Source organism: Leopardus geoffroyi, chromosome E3 (assembly GCF_018350155.1).
Source record: "Leopardus geoffroyi isolate Oge1 chromosome E3, O.geoffroyi_Oge1_pat1.0, whole genome shotgun sequence".
NCBI lineage: Eukaryota > Metazoa > Chordata > Mammalia > Carnivora > Felidae > Leopardus > Leopardus geoffroyi.
In genome coordinates, this window is record NC_059340.1 from 647674 (window position 1) to 671649 (window position 23976).

Genomic DNA, 23976 nt, shown 5'->3' on the forward strand with positions numbered 1-23976 from the left:
TGACCGCTTACTCTCAAATATCATGGTCGGGAAAGTGATCAGGCTTGGGGTGTTAATGTGGATAATCATGATTTCCTCCCCACCTTGTGATTCCAGAAAAGACCCGAGAGAGCTTTCCAAATAGTGGAACTTCGGATTTTCTCTAACTGGGGCCATCCGGAATACACGTGTCTGTATCGGTTCAGAGTCCACGGAGAACCCATCAAGTAAAGGTCCTGCTGTCGTTCTTGTACATCTTGTATATACTGGGACAGCCTGATACACTGGAACCCTTTGTGAACCAGGGCACATGGAGTAACAGGATACTGTCACCCCTAAATAAACGCCACCGACTGCCACTGGGAGTGGACGCCCTGCTTGCTCTTTTGTCCACAGAAAACACTGCATGTCGAACGCGTCGTTTCACCGAGGTCTGCCAGCAACCGCCGATCTCTGTGGAGATTCCTTTGAATGTGTGGGTCACAAAGACACATGTGTTGTTTTGGGGATTTGTTTTTGAACATGAAGCTCTTGATACTTGTATTTTCTTGACATCAGGAACAAAGCAAATGAAATTAAAAGGTCGAAGTGTTTGAAGCTTTGATAGTTAGCCTTTCACTGGCCCTTCTCGAGGACTTTCGGGGGCAGATCGATTTCATGTGTTCGATCCAGCACACGTTTCTTTCAGGGAAAAACCGTGTCACCAAGTTTCGGTTGTGAACTCCTTTTTTCCAGGGTAGGATTTTTCCCTTTATCCCGCACCAGGTGGGGAAATTCCTGCAATGTGTTTTTCTGCTTAGTCTGTTTTACTGTGGGCTGAAGGGGGGTCTCACATGAAAGGGGGCGGTCTGGATCTAAATGGACACATCAGTCGAGCTCTCGGGTCTCAAGGAGGCTCATCCCCCCGCGGGGGCTGTCCCCGAGTCTGCGCAGCGTCCGAGGGAGCCGGGACACCCAGGCTTGTGGGTGTCGTCCGCATCTGGTTTGAAAATTTTGCTGCAGAGTTGAACACTAACCTGCTCCCTGTCTTTCCGAGTCTAAAATTTTTCCTCCACTGACGGTTATCCAAGGGGATTGTTCAGGGTAGCAAATTCTTGAAACCGTTACATTTTGTGGTTATACTTTTTCTCACAGTGGCACTTTCTTCCCGCCTCTGGCTGGGATTTGCCTCTTACTATGGCTGTCGGCCGTTCTCAATTCCTTGAGACTCATCGTTTATAGTTAATATTTAATATTTAGACTATTTTACTGAGCAGACTTTATAAATGAGATATCTGCAAGGCACTTAAAGTGTTACAGATGTTTTAAAAATTATTTAAGTTTTATTGGTTAAGACCGTTCTTTTGGTGTTCTCATAAATACTGTATTTTCAGAAAAAGTAAATGATGGTGCTGACTGGTTTTCTGAAGAGTTTTATGTATATTGCACAACAGTCCTCAGATACATAAAAACTACACAAAGTAGCATTTTTTTCACTCTTCTTAGAATTGGGACTAACTAATGCCTATGCAGTTAAGTCAGATAAAATGTATACAGATGTTTCATATATTACGGGATAAATCTATAAATCAAAATTTCCTATATAAAACTAAATTTGGGAGTTGGGTGGAAGTATTTTGAATATTTATTTTTAAAGATGCCAGACAGGACTTTGTGCGCGGTATTTTTGTAAATGCTTTTCAAAACACTTGTCTTTGGTCGTGCTGCTTTTGCTGCCACCAAATTGATAAGATGCTATTGAAATGTTTAAATAAAGAGTTTAAATTTTTAAAAGTGCACGTGATGTTTCGAATGCAGAATAAATGGTGTCTTTTCTCAGTTTGCTCTGTTCCTGCCCGTGGGGTGTGGGGCGATGACGCTTGCGACTTCTAGAGACGGCCCCCTGGGAGATGAGGGGAACTGTAGAGAGGGTTGCCGGACAAGGAGAAAATCGGGAAAAAAAGGAGGTGGATCTCCTCCAGGGGACATCTGCGTCCTCAGGGCACCTGCTGCCAAAGGTGGGTTTGGGACGGGAGTTCATTTTGAAGTCTGACCCGGGACTGGTTCGTTCAGCCAGCACCTCCTGAATGCCTACTGCCTGCGCGAGGCCCTGGGCTGAGGATCCCTAGTGAGCCAGGACAGAGAGCTGAAGCGGCGGGAGGAGGCGGCACAGCGCCTCGGTGGCGGGGCGGCCAGGACCCCCGGGGGAAGGCTGCACCTGCGTCTCCCTGGCTGTTGGTTTTCGGGTTCCCACGCTGTTGTTGCCCTTCCGGAAACACTATGCCCACTAGCAAAAATAGGTGTAGACTTCGCTGTTGTTCACACGAGACAAATGACCACGTACTCCACTTAACCAGCGCCGTGCCTCCCTTTTTTCCATTGTGAAAAATACCTGGAGATCTGTCACAAAGGAACTTTAAAGAAAATTGCAATACCGTTGGGGATTTCATGGTTACTGACCTAGGCACCTTTGTGTGCATCATCTATACGAACAATAGGTTACAAACGAGGACTCTGTAATCAACATTCTCCGGGGTCTGGAGTTGGCTGACACTGAAATCCAACGGGGCTGCAGTTGTGCTCCCCCCCCCCAGTCCCTGTCCCCATCCCCAGAACCCATCCACTGTCCCTATCCCCATCCCCTGTCCCATCCTTTTCCCTGTCCCCAGAACCCATCCACTGTCCCCATCCCCAGCCTCCATCTGTGTCCTCATCTCCTGCTCCCGTCCTTGTCCCTGTCCCCATAACCCATTCTCTGTCCCCAGCCTCCATCTGTGTCCCCATCTCTGTCACCATCACCCATCCTCTGTCCCCATCCCCTGTCCCATTCTTGTCCCTGTTCCCAGAACCCATCCACTGTCCTCATCCCATCTCCATCCCCTGTCCCAGTCCCCATCCCCTGTCCCATCCTTGTCCCTGTCCCCATAACCCATCCTCTGTCCCCAGCCTCTATCTGTGTCCCCATCCCTGTCCCCAAAACCCACCCTCTCCCCATCCCCGTCCACAGCCGCCATATGTGTCCTCGCCCCCTGCCCCCATCCCTGTCCTGTCCTTGTCCCCATCTCCCACCAGACTTGCAGCTCTGTGTTAACAGGTGCTTCTGCGTCCAAGCGAGCCGGCGACTCGAGCGATGACGTGTCATCTCGACTTCGACCTCTCTTTGGTCCCAAACCCGGGCCAAATCAGGACACTCACCTCCCCTGTAGCCGCGCCCGAAAGCGTGAAAACACAGCTTTTATTTAGGAATCTTTGCGTCCCAACGATGGTGGAAATGCCGCTTGTTTCACCTCAGGCCGCCCTCCCCAGCCCCGCGCCGCTCAGCTTCAGTTTCTCCCCCGCAGCGCCCCAGAACCCGGTCGTCACGTGCCGCCGCCATTGTGGCGTCAGCCAGCGAGCCGCGGTCACGTGCGCGCCGCCTCCACCCCGCCCAGCGGCCACGCGGCCGCCCTCCGCAGACTCCGCGACCCCGCCCCGAGGTCACGTGGCCGTCTGCCGCTGGCTCCACGGCCCCGCCCCGCAATCACGTGGTCGCCCGCCGGCGCGCCCGCCTCCAGCTGCGCGCGGCTCCTCGCGGGCCACCGTAGAGGGCGTCGGACGGCCGCCGGGACGGAAGCCGAGAGGCGCTGCCGACCGCGCCTGCGACAGCGTCAGCCCTTCGCGGAGCGCCGGCCCGATGGCGGCGGCGGCGATGGCCGAGCAGGAGAGTGCCCGGAACGGCGCCCGGAATCGCGGCGGTGTCCAGCGCGTGGAGGGCAAGTTGCGCGCCAGCGTCGAGAAGGGTGACTACTACGAGGCGCACCAGATGTACCGGACCCTGTTCTTCAGGTAGCCGCTGCGCCGCGGCCGCCGCCTTCCAGGGCTTTCCGCCGAGCCTGGCGCCCCGCCCCCGGCCGCCTTCCATTGGCCGCGCCGCGCCGCCCCGCGCCCCCATTGGCCCGCGCCGCTGCCTGTCGCCGCGGCGGTCGGAGCAGGCGGGCGGCCGGGAGGCGGAGGACTGAGGACGCCGAGCCCGGCCTCCCCCGTGCCCCGGCCCGGCGCCCCGCCAGCCGGGCCTCCCCCAGTCCCGGCCCGGCCGCCCCATGCTTGGCCCGACACATCCACTCTCCGGGCCCCTGGCCGGCCTCGCCCAGCCACGGCCACCCCGGGACCGAGCCTCGGGGTCTGCGTCCCCCGGCGGTCCGGTCGTCCGGAGTAAGCGTCCTTCCGCCCCGGGGCCCCTGCGCCGCGCGCTGGGCCAGCCGTGCCCGCGAGCCCGGCGCTGCGCCTGCACCTGCGCGGCCGGCAGCCCCGGCGCCACGGCGAGTGTCCCAGGCGCTGAGCTGCGGGGCGCGGGGGCGCTCAGGGCTCGCGACGCGTGCAAGCTGGCCCGCTGCGGGTTGCGGGCGATAAAATGTGCTTTTCCGGTGCGGCCCTGGAGCGTTGGCGAGTGTCGCGTGGCCTGCGTTAATTTTCTTTCGGTAGTTGTGCTGTAACACGTCCGCTGCTGTGATTTCTGGGTGGTTCTTGGCACATTCCGGTAAGTTCTGCCGCTTCTCTACGGTTCAGGCCAGAACGCAATGGGCCGTTCGTTGCGAGTCGGAAAGGCCTTAAAGACCATTTTATAGGTGGCTAAAGCTGTTTTGTGGCCTGCTTTTCCTTTCCGAATTGCCACAGAGTCGGGTCTGTTCACCATTTCGGCCTGGGTTTTTTAATTTTCTTTAAATAACCAGTTGGATCAAGGTGTTGGGGACTCAGAGGTGCTCTGAGTGCGGCTCGTCAGGTCCCAGACGACGTGGGCTCTGTTGGCTTAGAGGACCAGGTAGGAGTGAGTTGGTTGTGGTTTAGGGAATCAGCCAAAGACTTGAGTAGGCTAGGCATTGAAGTTTGCAACATGAAGCCTTCCGCCTGGCCGCTTGGCAATCAGATATCCATGTGGCCTGGAGATCTGCCCCGGTGCTCACTGTTCTCCGGGATTTGTATGTAAATATTTGCCCCAGTGATTAATCAGCGAAACTGGATCTTCCCGAAAATGAACAGTGTTTCTTGTTTTGAGACACTTCTGCCCGTGTGGGGAAAGGAGGTGTTGATCAGCTATAAAGAGGCAAGTGTCTCTGCGCAGGGTGTGTGTCTGGAGTGGCCGGGGGTGGTGACGGAAAGCATGCTCTCTGCCAGCACAGCCTTGACCTACTTCGAATTCCACCTCTGCTCTGTGACCAGTGACCCACGACATCTTGCTGAACCCGTCTCAGCCTTGGCTTGGTCTCGGGGCACTGGGGTGTACCATCACCTCTTGGTAGTTGGGAAAAGTAAATGATCTGCCTTTGGCCTCCCTGGGGACCAAGTCGGTGGTGGCATTTGTGGCATCCACAAGGTCTGAGTGAAACAGCCGGGAGCTGTCCTTGTCTCCCAGGGTACAGTCCGTGTGGACCTGTTTAGAACCCTCCTGGGTGTGTGGCTCTGGGAGAAGTCAGGTTCACTGAGTTACATTAGGCTTTTGGTCTTTGTGTCAGTAAATACACGTTTGTGTAAGAGTTTACGTAGAACACGCACTCTGATGAGTTTTGGCATGTGCTTGCACGAAACCGTCAGCCGTCAGGATACTAAGAGTTTCCGTCACTGCCTAAGTTTTCTCATCTGTACCCCTCGCCCCCAGGCAACCCCTGATCTCTGCATCACGGTCACGGTAGATGGATTCGCATTTTCTAGAATGTGACGTAAGTGGAATCATATCCTCTTTTTGTCTTTTTCGGGTCCACGCTGCATGATCGTTCAGGATTTACCCCCGTGCGTAGCGTTAATTCATTTCTGTGGCCAAGTGGTGTTCTGTAGTGCGGATGGACCACAGCTTGGCACCCGTTCACCTGTCAGAGACTTTCACAAATTACACTTGTAATTGTCGTACTTCCGGGCAGCTGAAGGAGAAGGGAGCCCAGAATCGGGCAGTCGGGTGGGTCGGGCTTACTTGGTGCGCGTCCCTTAGGTGTGGACCGTGGCAGAGGTCCAGTCGTTCAGCTGGATGCTCTGCCCCCTCTCCACCCCACCCCACCCCCATGTGGTGCCAGCAGGTGGCCACTTAGTGTCTTCAGAGCTCCTCTGGGACTAGGAGGGAGTCTCTTTTCCAGGCCTGTTGGGTTATGGGTACTCAGTAGTTCTCCAGCCCCCCACTTCTGGCTTCCCTTGTCCCAGTGCCTCCACTGTCACCTCCGGTGGGGGGCCCCTCTGCATCCAGCCTGCGTCCCTCTGATTTCACCAAAACCCATCTTTCTTCCCAGGGGCCTTCTGACATTTGTGTCACTGTTTTGCCTCCCAAATCAAATGAAAATTTTTAAAAGAAAAACTTAAAACACGTGTTCTCTGCAACCTCCAAGCAAATAAGGAACTTTTCCTAAAGGAGGGGGCTGTGCCAGGGGGTTCCAGGGGGTTCCGGTCGTGTTCTCGGGGTGACCCTGCGGTGATGCTGAGCCCTCCTGAGCTCCACAGCATGGGGTGCTGTTAGCTGACACCTGACATGCCTCTCTCTGACCCCACAATTTCTATTGGTAGTATTAACATTTTTGTTACGTTCTGCTTGCTTCTTTTAATAAAAACCAGAATCAAGGGACAAGGCACAAGGCTGGGTGGGGCGCCCCCCCCCCCGCCCCCGCCCCAATCACGTGCTGGCCAGGTGCGGGTTCCATTGGTGCGTACACATGTGTGCTGACGTCAGGGCCACATGGATGGTGGATGGTGCCCCGCCTGCTCTCAGCTCCCCCCCCCCGCCCCCCCCCCACCCCGACCCCAACGCCTTGGGCCCCGGCACTAAATCCCTTCCCATCCCCTGAATTCCAGACAGAAGCACGTGCATTTCTCACGATCGCCTTTCACTGTTTCCGTTTTTTCCAGCTTTGCTTGATCTGCAACACGCGAGCTCCCCGAGCCGGGCGTGTGCGCCGTGGAACCCTTGCGTTGCTCCGCTCCCCCTGGAGCCCCCAGCCCTGGCGCTGCGGGTGCTCGAAAGCAGGCCCTGTTGTCCCAGGGACTTCTGTCATCTGGTGCTCTGAGAGGTTATCTCAGACGGGAGAGTCTAGAGCCCTGTCACGTCTCGTGTAAGCAGCGACACGCTGGCAGGATTGTCACGGAGAGGTGCCTGTGGTTCCGCGTGTCCGTGCCGGTGGCAGCGTGGGGCTGCGCGCCTCTGGAACTCGCCTTCCCGGGACCGCCCGTGGCAGTGTGGGCCCCCGGCAGGACCGGGCTGCGACGAGCTGGGTGTGTGGGGGGGGCGCAGCCCGCAGGCTGGCGGTGGTTTTCTGGCCGGACCGCGGGTTCCCCCCGCCGGTGCCGCCCCCGCCCGGCAGATGGGTCTTCTGTGTGCTGATCGCGGCGGGGCCGTGTTCTCCTGGGGGGTTCCGGTCGCGGAACCTTGGTGAAGCAAAGACCGTTTCTGTGGTTAGTTGAATAGCCAGGCGCCCACGTCCCCCCTGGCCTGCTGGGCGGGGCGAGCTACAGACGGGCCCCCAGGCCTCCGTGCTTGCTGTTTGCCCGTCTTGGTAGCACCTTGTGCTGCTCGCTTGGTATCTTTCTTTGATTTGTTTTGGTTTTGTTTCTTTTCTGATAATCACGGAGATAGACGCACAGCCAGCGAGTCGAGCGGCCAGCGAGTCGAGCGTCGGGTCGCACGCTTAGCTCTGCGCCGGGCTGCGGGGAGCTGCTTCCTGCTGTTGGCTCTCTCTCGGGCCCAGCTCGGCTTCGCTAAATGTCGCCTGTCGCAGACAGACCGCCATCCTGTTGTTTGTGTTTAGTTGCCTGCCAGGCTCTGGCTTCTCTGTGTGTCTATCTCTCTGCAGTTAAGGAAACGGAGAAATGTGTCCAAAATGGGAAAGTGAGGCAGGACAGGGTGGGGTGGAGGGGGTGGGGACCACAGAGAGAGTCGACGTCCCCCGGTGAGCTCCTGCTGTCCCAACCCCCGAGTAGGGCCCTGACCTTTGGTTCTCCGATGGACACTAGTATGTCGCTCTGTCCTTCACGCGGGTCCCACCACTGAAGCAGGGCCTGTGTGCTCAGGGTGGACGTCATCCAGCCTTTCTCTGGGTCCTTCTGCTGCGACCTTTGAGCTGCGCCGGGCCCCCCACCCGTGCTGCTGTCAGATGGGGGGGTGTGGGTCTGCCAGTCCCCCGAGGCCTGCCTTGCTGACGGCAGGGACTCTCTGCCACGGTGGGTGGGGGCCGGGGTGCCGTGACCGCCCGGTGAGGTGGCAGGCCTCGGGCGACGACACAGCTCGACTCTGTTCTTGGTCGGTCACGCACGCAGGCGCACACGCGTGTTTCCGGGATCGTTTGCCGTACAAAGTTCCCGTGTCTACTCAGACGTCGTATCTTTCGCGCTTTCTCTCTAAACCGTAGCCGTTGGGCTGGGGGAGCGTGATTCCGAGAGTGTGTCAGACTGTGGAGGACGTCTGCGGGGGAGCAAGGGGCATAACTGGACCTAACTGGGGCTCCGCCCTCCTCTCTGTCTTACAGGTACATGTCACAGAGCAAGCACACGGAGGCGCGGGAGCTCATGTGCTCGGGGGCACTCCTGTTCTTCAGCCACGGCCAAGTACGCGGCGGGCCTGCCTTTCCCCCTCTGCTTGGGGCCTGCGGGTTGGAAAAGGAGCATCCAGGGAGAGGTGTGGCGGACGACCGTGGACCGTCCCTGTCGCTGGCCACCGCCAGGCGGGTGTGCTTGTGTCCGGGGTGCCGTGTGAGGGTGCCGGGTGCCGCGCCGGCCAGGGTCTCCGTCCCCCAGGCGCCCCGCCCGGGGGGGCCCCGTGCATCTCCCCGCCACGCGTTTCTGGCTGGACACCGGAGCAGCCGTCCAGCTCTGCCGGGGCTTCTAAAGACCAGCCAGGGCTCTGCTTCTGTGATTCCTACTCCCTTCTGTGTTTTGTAGCAAAACAGCGCTGCGGACTTGTCCATGTTGGTCTTAGAGTCGCTGGAGAAGGCAGAAGTCGAGGTGGCCGCTGACCTGTTGGGTGAGGCTTTCTGACTGTGCACGAGGTACCTGTGCACGTGGAGTAGGGACGCCCCAACGCGCACGCGCGCGCCCTCTCTGGTGGACGCTGGCACCTTGCCTGCCCGCACGCTGAGTGTGCATCGGGGCGGGTCCCCTGGGGGCCAGCTCCCTGCTGTAGTCCACCTCCCGCTCTGCTCCAGGACACAGGCCGAGCCTCCAGGCTGCTGACTTTGCGGCCGATAGGTCGGGGGGGGGGGGGGGGGGGGGAGGCGGCCTGGGACACACCAGAACGCCATTTCTCAGCTCCGGGGCGGAACAGTTCTTGTTTCGGTGAACCCTGCCCTGCGGCGTGTGGGGCGCTGAACGGCAGCGCTTCTCTGGATGAGGGTCTGTGTTTGTGTCGTTTTAGAAAATCTGGCTAAACTGTTCAGTCTGATGGACCCGAATTCCCCAGAGCGAGTGGCTTTTGTGTCTCGAGCCCTGAAGTGGTCCAGTGGAGGATCAGGGAAGCTGGGCCACCCCCGTCTCCACCAGCTGCTGGCCCTCACCCTGTGGAAAGGTAGGCCCGGTGCGGGGAAAGCTCTCGGCGGGAGGGTGCAGGCCGTCCCCAAACAGCCGCCCCTGTTTCTGCCTTGGTGGCTCTTACTGGTGTTAGCTGTTGTCAGCAGTCGCACTCCTGGGCCGCGGGGAGCCAGGAGGGGAGGATTTGCTCTCCGCTGGTCTGGCCCTTCCTGTCCGCCCCCCGCCACCCCCAGCTTCCTCTCTGGATCGTCTTCCCCAGACGGGCCCTGTGATGGCACGGCGTGCTGCGTCGTCTTCAAGTTTAAATCTCCGCTTCTGATCGAGCACTTGGCTGATGAGGGGGCCGGGGGGATGCCAGGCAGTTTCTGGGTGTGGTTCGCACCCTCAGCTCTGAGTCTGGTGCTCAGGGGCCGGGAGAGACCCTCAGTTTGGTGACCTGGACAGCATTTGTTCAGGAGGGTTTGAACAGCTGTGTCCTGTTGAGTGAGCGCTGCGGGCAGCTCGTTCACACCGCGTCAGCCTTCCCGGGGGTCGTCACCGGGCGTCCGCTGGGCAGGGGGGAGGTGCCTTGGTGGGGGCACAGAGGCACCTTCCTTCACTTGCAGGCGGCCTTCCGCCGGGTCGCGTCTGTGTTAGCGGCTCCTCCCGGAAGCAGCCTGGGTCCGGAGGCGGCTCTGTGCTCAGATAGGCTTGCCTGCTCCCCACGCTGGTGGGCCCAGCGCGTCCCTGCTTCACCTCTCGTCCGGCGGCACGCGTGTGGTGGCCGCCCCCCACGAACCCAGCCCTCGTCCCCACGGGGATGCCGGCTGTGTGAGCACGCAGACTCCTCCCCTCTTCTCTCAGGGCGGCACCGCTCACTGCTGCGCGTGTCCTCACCCGCCGTGACCCACGAGTGGGGCTCCTCAGACCCCCCAGCTGCTGGCGTGCCAGCCCTGCCCGCACCCCAGAGGGCTGCTGGGAGGATAACGGTCAGATGTGCATGAGTTCGAGGGCCAGACCGTCAGGGCGCTCTCCTTAGAGGGCGGCTGAGTCCCTTCCCCACTTTGACCCAGAGCCGGAGGGGGCCCAAGCAGGAGCAGCTGGGCGCTGGGGCTGAGGCAGTTTGGGCCCCTCCTCTGCTGGCATGCACTCCCTGGGGGCGCCTTGCTTCCCCTCCCTCGGGCCGCCCTGGCCTTCCAGCCTCACGTGGGCCCCATGCATTTTCTGTCTGTCGTCTGTCCCCACCAGAACGCCCTCCCACCCACCCGATGCTGGAGTGTCTCGTTCATTGTGGGTGCCCGGAAGCCCCTCAGGGAGGGACCGTCGGTGTTCGCCGGCCCGGCGGGGGTAGGGGGTCCCTGAGGCCCCTGCCCCTTACTCCCGCCCCATCTTGCAGGGGCCGGCCTGGGGTGTGCACGTGCAGGTGGACGGCCTGCTCTGCGATCAGGGGCGGCTACAGCAAACCTGTGTCCCTAGCAAGCATTTATTTGGCGCCCCTTTTGCCCAGTCTATTTGGGGGGTCCATGGGGAGATGCCAGGCAGAAAACAGACATGATCCTGCGTCTGTGGCTCCGAGAGACCCCCAGAGGTGGGGGCACCTGGGCGGCTCAGTCACTTGAGGGCCTGACTCTTGGTTTCAGCTCAGGTCACGATCCCACGGTACGTGGGATCGAGCCTCACGTCAGACTCGGTGCTGGCATTGGGGAGCCTGTTTGGGGTTCTTTCTCTCTCCTTCTCCGCCCCTCCCCTATGCCTGTGCTCACTCGCTGTCTCTTAAGTAAATATTAAAAAAAAAAAAAAAGTCCTTCAGGGGCCTCAGGGGTTGAGAGCCAGCTTTAAGGCATTCATGTTTAGGAACATGATTTTAAAATTCAGGATATAGGCAGTTATGCGTAGTGCCTGAGGCACAGATCCCGCGTCCTGTCCTGTCCCGGCGTCCGTGGCTTGTGTCCAGAGCCTGTGTTTAGGGATGTGTGTGCGGCTGTGGCCCCTGGGGACAGGCCTGCGGCCGCGGTGATTGGCCCTCCACAGCTTGCCTCCACTGTCAGTTCTGCTGTGTTGTGGCGGCCTGCTGATTGAGGCACGCCTCGTTCTGGTACGCTTCGCAGATCCTGCGTGGCCCACACGTCGGTCTGTTGAGCCAGTTTATTGGCGCCATTTTTCCAACAGCACCTGCTTGCTTGCTGTCTCTGTGTCACATTTTGCTAATTCTCACGATACTTCGCGATTCTTATTTTTTTATTATTTTTTTTAAAGTTAACTTTTTTTAGTTTTGAGAGAGAGCACGAGCTGGGCAGAGGGGCAGAGGGAGACAGAGAATCCCAAGCAGGCTCCACGCTCAGCCCGATCCCACAACCTGAGCCGAAATAAAGAGTTGGACGCTCAACTAATTGAGCCATCCAGATGCCCCGAGGTTTTTTGTCATAATGTGTCACGGTGATCTGTGACCGTGATCTTTGACGTTACCATCGTGATTGTTTTGGGGACCAGGAACCGCGTTCCCGTAAGGGCAAACCTAATCAATAACCGTGTGTGTGCTGACCGCTTTCCCGACCGGCCGTTCCCCTTCTCCCTAGTCCTCGGGCCTCCCTGTTTCCCGAGACACGACAACACTGAAACTGGGCCACGTAATGACCCTACAGAGGCCCCTGGGGTCCCAGCGAAGGGAAGAGTCTCACGTCTCTGACGTCAGATCACGAGCTAGGGACGAGTAAGCTCGGTGAGGAAGGCGGAAACCGGGCCCCTCGCCCCGGACGTTTAGCCGGGTGGTCGGCGCAAAGGACACGCTCCGGAAGTTAATTAGCATGGGAAAGAATCGGCCTCCCCGTTTTAGCGGTCGGGACAGAAGAGCGAACCAGCCACGGCATCCCCGTAAGCTACAGCCTGACCCAGAGCAACGCCCTGACTGCCTCAGTTCCACGAAGGAAGGCCGAGGCGGGGAGGAAGCTGCGGGAGGAGAGTCTGAAGCCAGCAGAGGCCGCGTCCAAGACGGAAGAGTGCACGGCGGTGTAGACGCGGCCGCAGGGGGTCCGGAAGATCCAGCTGCGACCGTTAACGAAGGGGCCCGCACGCCACACGGTCTTCAGGAGACGCCGTCGAGGACGTGCGTCAGGACGTGCGTAGTTGGAGAGACGTCAGCACCCGGCTTCCCAGCCTCAAGGGACCGGCCGACCCTCCCGTCCGGGGCTGCCGCAGCAGCCGGTGACCGCAAGCCGGGGCCAGTGCCCAGCGACCCGTCCCGAGTCCGAGGGCCCCGAGCAAGCACGCGGAGTGGGCGCTGCCTGTCCTCTGCCGACGGGACGCCGCCGCCCGGATGGCAGCGCGTCTGTGTGCGACGCCCCTGGTCACCCAAGAGCTCGGACGGACACGGGCAGTGAGACGAGCGTGGTGTTCGTGCCTGACTCGGCATCCGTCCTGCCGCCCGTGGGCCGAGGAGTCGTTTCGGTCCTCAAGACGTATTTAACAGGCGCACTTCGTAAGGCTGTAGCTGCCGCGGATGGTGCTTCCTCTGGTGGCAAAAGTCTGCCGAAAACCTGCCGGAAAGGAGTCACCGTTCTCGATGCCACTAAGAACGTACGTGATTCGCAGGAAGAGGCCCAAATATCAGTTGTGACAGGAGTTTGGCAGAAGGCGATGCCAGCCCGCAGGGACGACCTCGAGGGGGTCAGGACACGGGCGAGGAAGTCCGTGCAGATGTGGGGGAACAGGAGGAGAACAGAACCAGAGGTGGAGCCTGCGGGTGGCGCTGGACGGCTTCCCTCTCACGCTTCACCAGACGAGCACCCGCTCCTTCCGGGTGAGCAAGTGAGGAGGTTTCTGGAGCTGGAACCCACTCCTGGTGAAGGCGCCGCGCGGACGGTCGAAATGACCGCAAAGGGTTCAGAACAGCGCGTAAACGGAGTCGCTAAAGCCGCAGCAGGTGTGAGGGGCTGGACCCCAGGCGTGAAGGACGTTCTCCTGTGGGTAGGATGCTATGGGACAGCATCGCAGGCTGCGGAGAGGCCTTTCGGGAAAGAGTCGGTCAGCACAGCAGACTTGATCGTCTCATTTCAGAACTTGCCAGAACCACCCCAGCCTCCGGCAACCTCCACCCTGACGGTCGGCAGCCGGCGGCCTCCAGGAAAACCTTCCACCGGCAGAAAGGTTACAGCCCGCTGCAGGCTTGGGTGATGGTTAACGTTTGTTATTTAAGTTCTATTTCTTGTTTTCACATAGCACTAGGGCACGCTTAGCAGACTGTGAGCACAGCTTTCTGTGCCCTGGGAAACCAAGAACTTGGTTTTGTTGCGGTGACCTGGAACCGACCCCCAGGATCCCCGAGGTGCTCTTGCACAGGGTCCAGTACGGTTCTTGGAGCCAGTCTGCTTCTGGGACAGAACATCTGGGCATGGTTTTGCCCAATTTTTCTGTTCCTGTGGATGCTCTAAAACCAGAAGTTATTTTTGGATGGTCTGAGGAAGAGAAGAGAGCACAAGTACACAAAGAAATGGGGGCTCGAACCATTCTGAGCTCCGGAAGGTGGTGTGCGGGGCGCTGGGGGCTGGGGCCAATGGCAGGAGCAGTCCTGGCCAGCCGGGGGCCACTATTCCCGGTAGAAGGTGGCAGGCGGCTGGGGCACGGCGCCTTAGCCCTGGAAAGGTGTGGGAGCCAGAGGACCTTGTGAGCGAGACGGGGTCGTGATCCGGTCCACTCTGGGAAATGGGCCAGGGTGTGGGGAGGTGCTTGGTCTAGGCCGGGGCTGTGCCTCAGCGCGGCGGACGCTCTGGACCCCTGTGCTCTGTAGGATGCCGAGCCCCGCCCCCCTGGCCATGGCAGCCAGGGGTGCCCAGGCGTTGCCGGCGCCCGGTGAGAGCGAAGGGTGTCGGATGGTCATGGTTGCGAGGGCCAGCAGGCAGGGAGACAGGTTTCCGAGCAATGAGTGTGGGGAGCAGGGGTACAGCGGGAGTCATTTGCTGGCGTTGGGAAGGCTGGGATTTTTGTTGTTTTTTTAACAAACCTACCAGTAGAGCTCGTCCCACGAGCAGCGTACAATAGGAGTGCTTCAGGAACAGGTTAGTTGGAGCACTCTTCTCCTGGAAGGTCCTTCCAGCCACCTTTTGTGCTGTTAGCACTAAAGCTTCCTGCCCTGGTGAGAGGTGTGGCCCCAGGGAACAGGCTCAGAAGGTCGAGGCCAGAGTGCCCCCAACTCACCTGTTGGGGTGCAAGTTCCAGTTTGGGGCCTGAGGTTCCACGTGTCTGTCCGGCTCCTAGGTGACTCCGTGTTGAGCGGGATGGTGTGGCCCTTCTTGGGAAACAGTGGGGCTGAGCCGTGTCCTCACCACTCGCAGGACGGGTCCATCCTGACTGGGACATCAGTCCTGGTGGGGACATCCAGTCCTTCGTCCAGCAGGGCTTCTTGAGGGGGACGGACCACAAACACGGAGAGGGAGGTAGTGAGTGTGGAATGTGTGTCGGAAGGTGGACAGAGGGTGGGTGGCCGTCAGGACGGCAGGGGCCTTCGTGTGGCCTGGGGGACAGGCGGGCCCGACCTGGTCCTGGCACCACTCTGACCTTCGCTGCGTTTGCGTGCCGGGGTTTGCGGGGCCTGCGTCTCAGTTGTCCGAAGCATGAGTCCGGGGGTCTCCCGTCGGCCCGCTCTCATGAGCCGGCTAATGCGGACGCCAGTGTGGGGACTTCAGCCCGAAGCCTGCCCTCCCACCATGGGCATTTGAGGCGGTGAATGGGACGCCTGGGGGTGGGTGTAGAGCGCACTCAGGTGTGTGGGGGTGGGGATGGTGTGCGGGGCACAGGCAGGTGTGCGGGGGCCGGGGGGGGGCGGGGCGGGTGTGCCGAGTGCAGGGGTGCCCAGGGCAGGTGTGCGGGGGCCGGGGGGGGGGGCGGGTGTGCCGAGTGCAGGGGTGCCCAGGGCGGGTGTCTGGGGGGGGGGGGGGGCGGGTGTGCCGAGTGCAGGGGTGCCCAGGGCGGGTGTGTGGGGGCTGGGGGGGGGGGGCGGGGCGGGTGTGCCGAGTGCAGGGGTGCCCAGGGCGGGTGTGTGGGGGCCGGGGGGGGGGGGGGGCGGGTGTGCCGAGTGCAGGGGTGCCCAGGGCAGGTGTGCGGGGGCCGGGGGGTGCGGGGCGGGTGTGCCGAGTGCAGGGGTGCCCAGGGCGGGTGTGCGGGGCACAGGCAGGTGTGCGGGGGCCGGGGGGGGGGTGGGGCGGGGGTGCTGAGTGCAGGGGTGCCCAGGGCGGGTGTGGGGCGCTCGGGGCTCACGGGCGTCTGCTTCCCTCCCGCAGAGCAGAACTACTGCGAGTCCCGGTACCACTTCCTGCACTCGGCGGACGGCGAGGGCTGTGCGCACATGCTGGTGGAGTACTCCACGTCCAGGGGCTTCCGCAGCGAGGTGGACATGTTTGTGGCCCAGGCCGTGCTACAGTAGGTACCCGCCTTGGCTCGGTCTCCTGTCACCTGGCCGAGACGCCACCCGGGGTCGCCACCCCGCGACCCTGCCGCAGACCTCTCGGGGAGGCTGTGCGTGGTCGCCCCGGTCCCCCGGACCGTTTGTGGGATTTGAGTCGGGCGGCCGCGGAAGGAAGTGTTCTGACCGGCGTCCCCGTTCCTCCCCGTGTTCCGTTCTCTCTAGATTTTCTGGGCGGCAGGCCGCTGTCATTCGGGGGGGTGTGTGTATTTAATAAGATGTCCCAGGTGTCCCGGGTCGAGGAGCGAGTGTGGGTCCCGGACGTCTCTTGTGAGGCTCCCCCGCTCCCGTCGGACCGCCTCCCTGCCCCCTCGCCAGTGGTTTTCTGGGACCGTCGAGCACGCACACAGCTTGGGAGGGAGGCAGGGGGGGCCCGCGCTTCCGCCTCGGAAACCCCCGGAATCGGTGGCCGGGTGTCGGGACAGGACACGTTCTGTGCACGTGAACGGGAGGGGGGTCACGGCACGCTCGCTGGACCTGACGGCACCTCGGAGCTCCCCGCCCCGCCGCACGGCGGCCTGATACGTGTCTGTGCCTCTAAATGGAGAGTTTCGGGGACTCCAGAGCCCCCGAGCCCAGCTGTGTGGTGCACGGCGCCTGTGTGTGGATCCCGAGACCACCCGGTCACCTCGCTCGAGGTGCCTTGACGTCAAGGTACCTTGACGAGGAGGGACAAGCGGCCACGGGAAGGCCGTGGAGATGGCCCCACGGGGCGGGAGTCAGAGCCTGTCCCACTGCCCCGCACGCTCCCCAGGGCCCTGGGCTGACTTGCTGGGCGCGCGCGGTCTGGAGTTCGAGAACCCGCCACAGACACGGTCACCCTCGCGAGCTTCACGTCCTCGCCTGGAAATTGCGAATGCGGAGGGGTGCCGTGCATGGCGGGGGCCCCCGTGTGCTGTTTGGGGACGGCCTTCTGCTGTGCTCCCAGAAGCGTCCCAGGTCTGGCGCTCACGTGAGCGTCTGTGCGAGTCCCTTGTTTCTGCCTCGGTACCCTGCTTACTAGGGCGTCCCTTCCAGGTTTCTCTGTTTAAAGAACAAAAGCAGCGCGTCAGTGGTGTTCACAACGTACACGCAGAAACACCCGTCCATCGAGAACGGCCCTCCGTTTGTGCAGCCTCTGCTGAATTTCATCTGGTTTCTGCTGCTGGCCGTAGATGGGTGAGTTGTGTGTGCGTGGAGGGGTCGTGGGGGGGGGGGGGGGAGGGGGTACAGAGTGCACGGAGGGACGCACACACGTATGGAGGGGCGCGTGCGTGTGCCCTGCACGTTGGACTCTCCCGGACATCCGTGCTGCCATCCGTGTCGCTTCAGGGGCAAACTGACCGTGTTCACGGTGCTGTGTGAGCAGTACCAGCCGTCCCTCCGGCGGGACCCCATGTACAATGAGGTGAGGGGTGCGTGGGGCCGGGCGACGGCTGGAGGAGGAGAGGGCCCGGGGAGCCTCGGGGACCGGGCGGGTGGGAGGTCGTGTCGCCCGCGTGTCTGCGCCCCGCTGAGCCCGTGCCTCTGCCTGTTGCAGTACCTGGACCGGATAGGACAGCTGTTCTTTGGGGTGCCGCCCAAGCAGACGTCTTCGTACGGGGGCTTGCTGGGTGAGTGGGGGGGCGGGCGGGGGCGCAGGGAGGGAGCGGGGCGGGCGCAGGTGCGGTCCTCCCCGGGGCTCCGTGTCTGCTCGGCCCTGAGGTCCTTCTCCCGGTAGACTCCCACGCAGCCGTGTGGGCCCTGTCGTCCCAGGGCCCCGTCGGTGGGCTTTTTCTTTTATCTTTCGCTTTTTTGGTAAAATACATGTATCATGAAATTTGCTATCTTAACCACTTCTAACTGAACAGCTCAGGGGACTGAGCACATTCACGCTGCTGTGCAGCCATCTGCACCGTCCATTTCCAGAATGTTCCATCTCCCCACGTTGAGATTCTGTCCGTTATACACGGACCTCCACCCGCTCCCCCAGACACGGTCCCACCACCTACCCTGTGTCCGTGAGTCTGACGACCCCGGGGCCTCGTGGGAGTGGGTCCTCCCGTGTCCGTGAGTCTGACGACCCCAGGACCGTGTGGGAGTGGGTCCTCCCGTGTCCCTGAGTCTGACGACCCGAGACCTCGTGGGAGTGGGTCCTCCCGTGTCCCTGAGTCTGACGACCCGGGACCTCGTGGGAGTGGGTCCTCCCGTGTCCCTGAGTCTGACGACCCGAGACCTCGTGGGAGTGGGTCCTCCCGTGTCCGTGAGTCTGACGACCCGAGACCTCGTGGGAGTGGGTCCTCCCGTGTCCCTGAGTCTGACGACCCGAGACCTCGTGGGAGTGGGTCCTCCCGTGTCCCTGAGTCTGACGACCCGGGACCTCGTGGGAGTGGGTCCTCCCGTGTCCGTGAGTCTGACGACCCCGGGGCCTCGTGGGAGTGGGTCCCGGTGTGTGTCCTCCCATGTCTGGCTTGTGTCACTCACCGTGGTGTCTGCAGGGTCCGCCCATGTTGGAGCAGGTGCCAGAACTTCCTTCCCTTTTAAGGCCGAATACTATTTCGTGGGTGGATGGCGCGTGTTGTGTTACACACGGGTTGCTTCCGCCCGTTAGCTGTGTGAATTCGCTGCTGTGAATATGGGGTGCACCTGTCTGCTGGGGTCCCTGTGCCCAGTGCTTTGGGTAGTACACCCCAAACTGGACTCACCAGGTCACGTTGAAGTTCTGTGTTCAAGTTTGGAGTCGCTACCAGACTGTGCCCGACAGACATGTCCCAGCAGCTGCGCGGAGGGGTCTGGTTTTTGCACATCCTCGCCCGCGTTTGCCGTTTTCTGTTTTACTAGCAGCCGTCCTACAGGGTGGGAGGCGGGAGCTCGCTGTGGCTGGGTCGCATGTCCCTAATGACGAGGGTCGTGTAGCCTGTTTTCTCGTGCTTATTGGCTATTCGTACACCTGCATATCTGGTCAAGTCACGTGCTTATTTTTGAATCAAGTTGACGAATTCTCTACATTTGTCAGATGTAGGATTCAGAAATATTTTTTTCCCGTTTTGTGGATTGCTTTTTTTAAGACTGTATTTATCGTAATAAATGTTTTTAATGTTTATTGATTTTTGAGGAAGAAAGCATGAGCAGAGGAGGGGCAGAGAGACAGGGAGACACAGAATCCAAAGCAGGCTCCAGAGTCTGAGCTGTTAGCACAGAGCCCGATGTGGGGCTCGAACTCATGAGCCGTGAGATCATGACCTGGCTGAAGTTGGACGCTTGACCGACTGAGCCACCCAGGTGCCCCCAGACTTTATTTTTTTAAAGTAGCTTAAGTTTCACAGCCGTAAAGAGGAAGGCCCCAAGATTTTCCGTGTACCTCCCTGCCCCTCACAGCCCTTCCTGGTACTTGCATCCCGCGACAGAGGGGGGACTTGTTGAAATTGTACCTGCACGGACACATCACTCTCACCTGAAGTTCACGGTCACGTGGTTACATTCAGGGTCACTTTTAATGCCGTACATTTGTAGGTTTAGACACACACACCTACCATCAGAGAGTCATTCTGAGTGGTTTCTGCCCTAAAAATCCTCTGTGCTCTGCCTGTTCGCCCCTCCCAGCACCCAGCAGCCTTTTCACTCTGGGTAGCGTCCTCTGACGCAGAACTTAAAATTTTCACCAAGTCCGTTTGTTTCTCCTCCGTTCCCTGGGCCTTGCGTGTCCCAGCCACAGTCTTTGGCAGGTCCAGTGCTGGGAAGCTTTCACTCTGTGTCTTCTGCGAGTTTTACTGTTCTGGGGCTTACGTTTAGGTCCTTGATCCACTTGGAGCTATTTTTTGTGTGCACGCGAGGTCGGGGTCCAGTGTCCCGTTTGTTGAAGAGACTGATCTTCCCACGAGTGGTCTTGTCACGCTGGTCAGATCTGTTTGACCCCCATGTGCTCGGGCCTGTTTCTGGCTCTCTGTTCTGTTCCATGGGTCTTTGCTTGCGTGCGTGCGTGTGTGTGTGTCTTTGCCCACACCACACCGCTTTGAGCTCACGCAATCAGGAAACGTGAGCTCTCCGGTTTTGTTCTTGTTCAAGGTAGTTTTGGCTGTTTGAGTCTCTTGCAGTTCTGTGCGAATTTTAGAGTGGGTTCTTTTCTTGCAAAAACGTCGTTGAGATTTTGACAAGGACTGCATCGATCCTGTAGATGGCATTGGAGGCTATTGGCATTTACACGGGATCACGTTTTCCAACCCGTGGACACGGAAAGCATTTCCATTTACTTGTGACTTCAGTGACTTCCAGTGTGTTATCATTTTCATTCATGAGTCGTTCAGCCTTTCAGTTAAAGCCAGTCCCTCAGTGTTTTATTCTTGTGGATGCTGCTGTGAATGGAATTGTTCTTGATGTTTTTCCCGGTTATTTATTATCGGCGTAGAGAAATTCAACGGATCTCCACGTGCTTCGTATCCCGCTCCTTTGCCGAATTCACTTGCTCCGACGGCTGTTTCGTGCAGCCCTTGGAGTTTTCTGTGTGGCAGGACCACGTCCTGCACAAGCACGGTTTTGCTTCTTCCTTTGCGCCGTGGGGGCCTTTTCCTTCTCTGTCTCCCTGCTTGCTCCGGCTGGACTTTCCAGTTCGGTGTGGAATGGAGGTGGCGAGGGCCTCCTCGCCTGTCTGCTCCTCGAGGAGGAGCTCTCGGGGTCTCGCCCCTGCGCACGACGTCCCCCGTGGGCTCTCCAGAGACGGCGGGGACCGTGTGGAGGTGGCTCCTCCCGTTCCCGGTTGGTTGAGTGCCGTGATGACCGCGTGGGGGGCCGGCCAGGGGCCGATCCCGCGTCCGCGGAGGTGGACGATCACGTGGGTCTTCCCCCCCTCCGCCCAGGGGCCGCGCCCCCCTGCCGGCCTGTCGTGGGGAGCCCTCCTCGCGGTGCAGGCGCGAGGCCCCTCGGGGCGCGTCGTCCGTGCTGCGTGCGCTGTCGCGGTCTGTTTGCGGGCGCTCTGCTCGGGCGTTTGCATCAGCGCTCACGAGGGGTGGCGGTCCCCGATCTCCTCCCGGCGCCTTGGGCTTTGGTATGGGGGCTACGCCGGCCGCCTGGAAGGAGTTGGGACGCGCTCCCTCTTCCTCAGCGTTTCTGGAGAAGTCTGAGAAGGACCGGCGTGGGGTGTCCTTGAAGCGTTTGGCGGGACTCGCCAGTGAGGCCGTCGGGACCAGGACTTTGCCCTGTTTGCTGGTGGTGGGGGGGGGGGGGGGTTGGTTCCCGAGGGGGGCTCCTGACTCGTTTACCGGCCCGTGCCCACCGTGCATTTCTTCACGGGTTGGTCTTGGCCGCTGTTAGATGCCAGGTTTCTGACCCGGCGTCTCGAGGCCAGGCCTCCGCCCGTCGTCTGCCTAGCCTGGCGGCCCCAGGCCTCAACACCACGCGCCGTCGCCTTCACCGGGGTCCCATGTCAACTTCGACCTCCACCGGGGCAGGGGCCATTGTAGCCCTTCAACTGAGAGTGGCTTTTACGAGCCTCGACGTGCTACTACTTTTGAGCGGGTAGGTGTTGCCTCGTGGAGTCCGTACTCGCCAGCACGCACCGAAATCCGCCTTGCCGTTCAGGCTTCTTCCCTTCCTCAGCTTCCTTCTGGAAGTAACCGCAAAAACACGCCGATGGCTGTTGTGTGTCCTTGCGACGTATCCTTGCGACGTATCCTCCACACTGACCGCAAGCTGAGGCTGCCCCAGGTGCCAGGCTCAGCCGCGGGCTCGTCCCGCAAAGCTCCGTGACCCTGCCCCCGTCCTGCTGTCCGAATCCACGTGGCACCCTGCCTCGTCAGTCCCTCGGGCTTGGGCTGGGTGGACATTTGCCATTTTGATGCACGTGGGCCAAACTGGGGAGAGGTCTTCCTGAGACTGCGTGGAAAGCCGTCTCCTGGGGAACACGGTTTGACTTTCTAGTTGTAAACTGTGTGTCTGGCGTCCGGATTTGTGCCGGGGCAGGTGGGGGGTGGAGGCCCACCTTCCTTCCTGTGCCAGCTGCGTGTAGGTGCACTGTGGTTTCACCCGGGCCTGGGGGCTGCGTGTTTGCATCTGTCGGGCCTGACGTCCAGCCTCACTCCTCGCCGCACGCGTCCTCATACTTCGTGCTCGCTCGTTTCCCACCAGAACTTCAGAGTCGGCCCTTCCGGCGCCCAGGGTGCTGCTGGTGTGTTCGCTGGACCCGGGTTAGCGGCAGATCGGGGACGATTCTGCACCTTCGTGGCAGTCTGTCCCGAGAACGTCGTTCCCGTGTGCGTGTGTTCTTACTTTCTCGGTGGCTTGGCGTCAAGGACTTTGTAAACTGCTGACCCTGTGGTGACACAGTAGTGGTTCCGTGGGTGAGATCAGAGTGAGGCAAAGTGTCCGTGGTGACTGCGCCAGTGGGCGACAGCCATTAACGTCTCCGCGTGTGGCCCTGGGGTCTCTGACGCATCCCGACCCGTTTCTGGATACCTTTAAGTCAGCACGTGTGTAATTTACGGCCTCGTGTCGGTGGATGGTGACGTCCCTGTGACCGCGGGTTACTGACGACTCCGAGGGCTCCGTGCACAGGCATCCGCGTTCCCAGGGACACGTGGTGGGGCCCCCGCGCCTCCCGTCCGGGCCCCGGGACGCGGTGCCGTGGAAGGTGGGGTTCCCCGGGCAGGGGTGCCGGCAGCGCGGGGCCGCTGTGCCTCACGGCGCCTGCGTTTGCTTCCAGGGAACCTTCTGAGCAGCCTCATGGGCGCCTCGGAGCAGGAGGGCGAGGACAGTCAGGACGACAGCAGCCCCATCGAGCTCGACTGACCCCGCCCGGCGGCCCGCACGAAGCCGCCCCGAGCCCGGGCCCCCACGCCCGGGGGCTCCCGGTCCGCGGCTGCCGTGGCCGCGTTGGCGTCTGCGCGCCCGCCCCGGGCTGCGCCTCCGCCGCGGCTGTGCTGGCTGGGCCGCGCTGCACCTCCAGACTGACCACAATAAAGCACGGGCCTTGCCGCGCTCCCACCCTCTCCCTGTCCTCTGTGTCTGGTTTGCTTCGGGAGGCCGCCTGGCGTCCGACGGAGGCCCGTCCCCGTCACGGGTGGTGTGGGGGGTGGCCGCCGCCCAGCCAGCACCACCTGGACGTCCTGCGGTGGCCCGGCCACCGGTGTCCTGGAGAGCATCGGGGCGGCTGCTCTGTGCCAAATCCCGAGGCCACGGCCGCTCGGGACGGGCCTCGCGAGGGGATCGGGAGTCCTTTCCACGCCTCGAAAGGCGGTATTTATTTTCATTGGGTGGTTGATTCCTCTGACCTGACGTTCTAGGGTTTAACCGAACAGCCAGTCCGGGAGGGAGCGGATCTGCCCTTTCTCGCGGATGCCAGACCCGGTGTTCCCAGGGCGATTACAAGAGGGGAGACACTTTATTTTTTCACAATTTAAAATAAGAGTTGTAGATTAATACACAGTGATCATGCATGGCAAGGCGTAAGATACACACACTTTTATTGACTGTAAAACGAAGTTTAAAGGAAGGTTTGTGTTAATTGTTGAGTTTCAATAAATCCTTTATACTGGGTTTTGCCGTGCTCGTCCTTTCTGAGTGCGCAGCGGGGAGCGGCTGCCGAGTCCGGCCTGGCCGGGGCTGTCTGGACCGTGCCCGCGTGGGTGCTGTGGATGGCCACGCGCGGCCGGTCGCGGAAGGTCTCGTGGCTCTTGTGTAAACACGTGGCAGTGCGTGTGTCGATGTGGAGACACCACAGACAGGCCGCGGGGGAGGAGGGGACAGACCACGCTTAGGCCCCCCCAGCTGCCCGGCGGGGCTCTCCGGAGCAGGTGCTGGTACGGGTTGGCTCTGAAGTGCAGGCTCCAAGCCCACCACGGGCGCCTGGCTCCTGCCGTGACGTTTGTTCCGGAACTACAACGTGCGCCCGGCGCAGTCGGCGTGAGAGGAGTTTGAGCGGCACGGCGGTTTTTCTGTGCGGTTCTGCCAGGAAGCACAGCACCCCTGGACAGCTGCTTCCTGTCTTCGCCCACGTCCCCCGGCGGTGGCGTCTGCCTGGACCCTCAGCACACGGAGACCCGCGTCCCCCGCGGGAGCGGCCCTTTTACCGGGCAGTTGTGAGCGGCGCCTGCAGCCGGGCGGGCCTTGTGTCCCCACGTCTCCGCCGTACGGCACGAGGGAGCAGAGGCCACCACGACCGCCAG

General features: G+C 60.7%; 2 protein-coding genes across 25 annotated transcripts in view; both read left to right on the plus strand.

Moving 5' to 3' along the window:
• Positions 1–1755, plus strand: part of SUN1 (Sad1 and UNC84 domain containing 1) — a 53920-nt gene extending 52165 nt beyond the window's left edge. For all 22 annotated transcript variants that reach the window (XM_045460679.1, XM_045460680.1, XM_045460676.1 and 19 more), the window contains one exon: positions 97–1755. In XM_045460679.1, the coding sequence (XP_045316635.1) occupies positions 97–210 (114 nt within the window). In that variant the 3' untranslated portion in view covers positions 211–1755. The remainder of the gene's footprint in view (positions 1–96) is intronic.
• Positions 1756–3488: 1733 nt separating this feature from the next.
• On the plus strand, positions 3489–22800 carry GET4 (guided entry of tail-anchored proteins factor 4). Of its 3 annotated transcripts, XM_045460708.1 has the most exons (10): positions 3917–5651; positions 6820–7022; positions 8433–8511; positions 8845–8926; positions 9317–9466; positions 15681–15819; positions 16880–17020; positions 17174–17249; positions 17382–17454; positions 22515–22800. In XM_045460708.1, the coding sequence occupies exons 1-10, from the start codon at positions 5625–5627 to the stop codon at positions 22598–22600; spliced, it is 1056 nt and encodes a 351-aa protein (XP_045316664.1). In that variant the 5' UTR covers positions 3917–5624; the 3' UTR covers positions 22601–22800. The 3 variants fall into 3 exon arrangements, with proteins under 3 accessions (XP_045316665.1, XP_045316664.1, XP_045316666.1); XM_045460709.1 differs by lacking the exons at positions 3917–5651; positions 6820–7022 and adding an exon at positions 3489–3783; XM_045460710.1 differs by lacking the exon at positions 6820–7022 and having other exon boundaries at positions 3920–4256.
• Positions 22801–23976: the final 1176 nt, after the last annotated feature.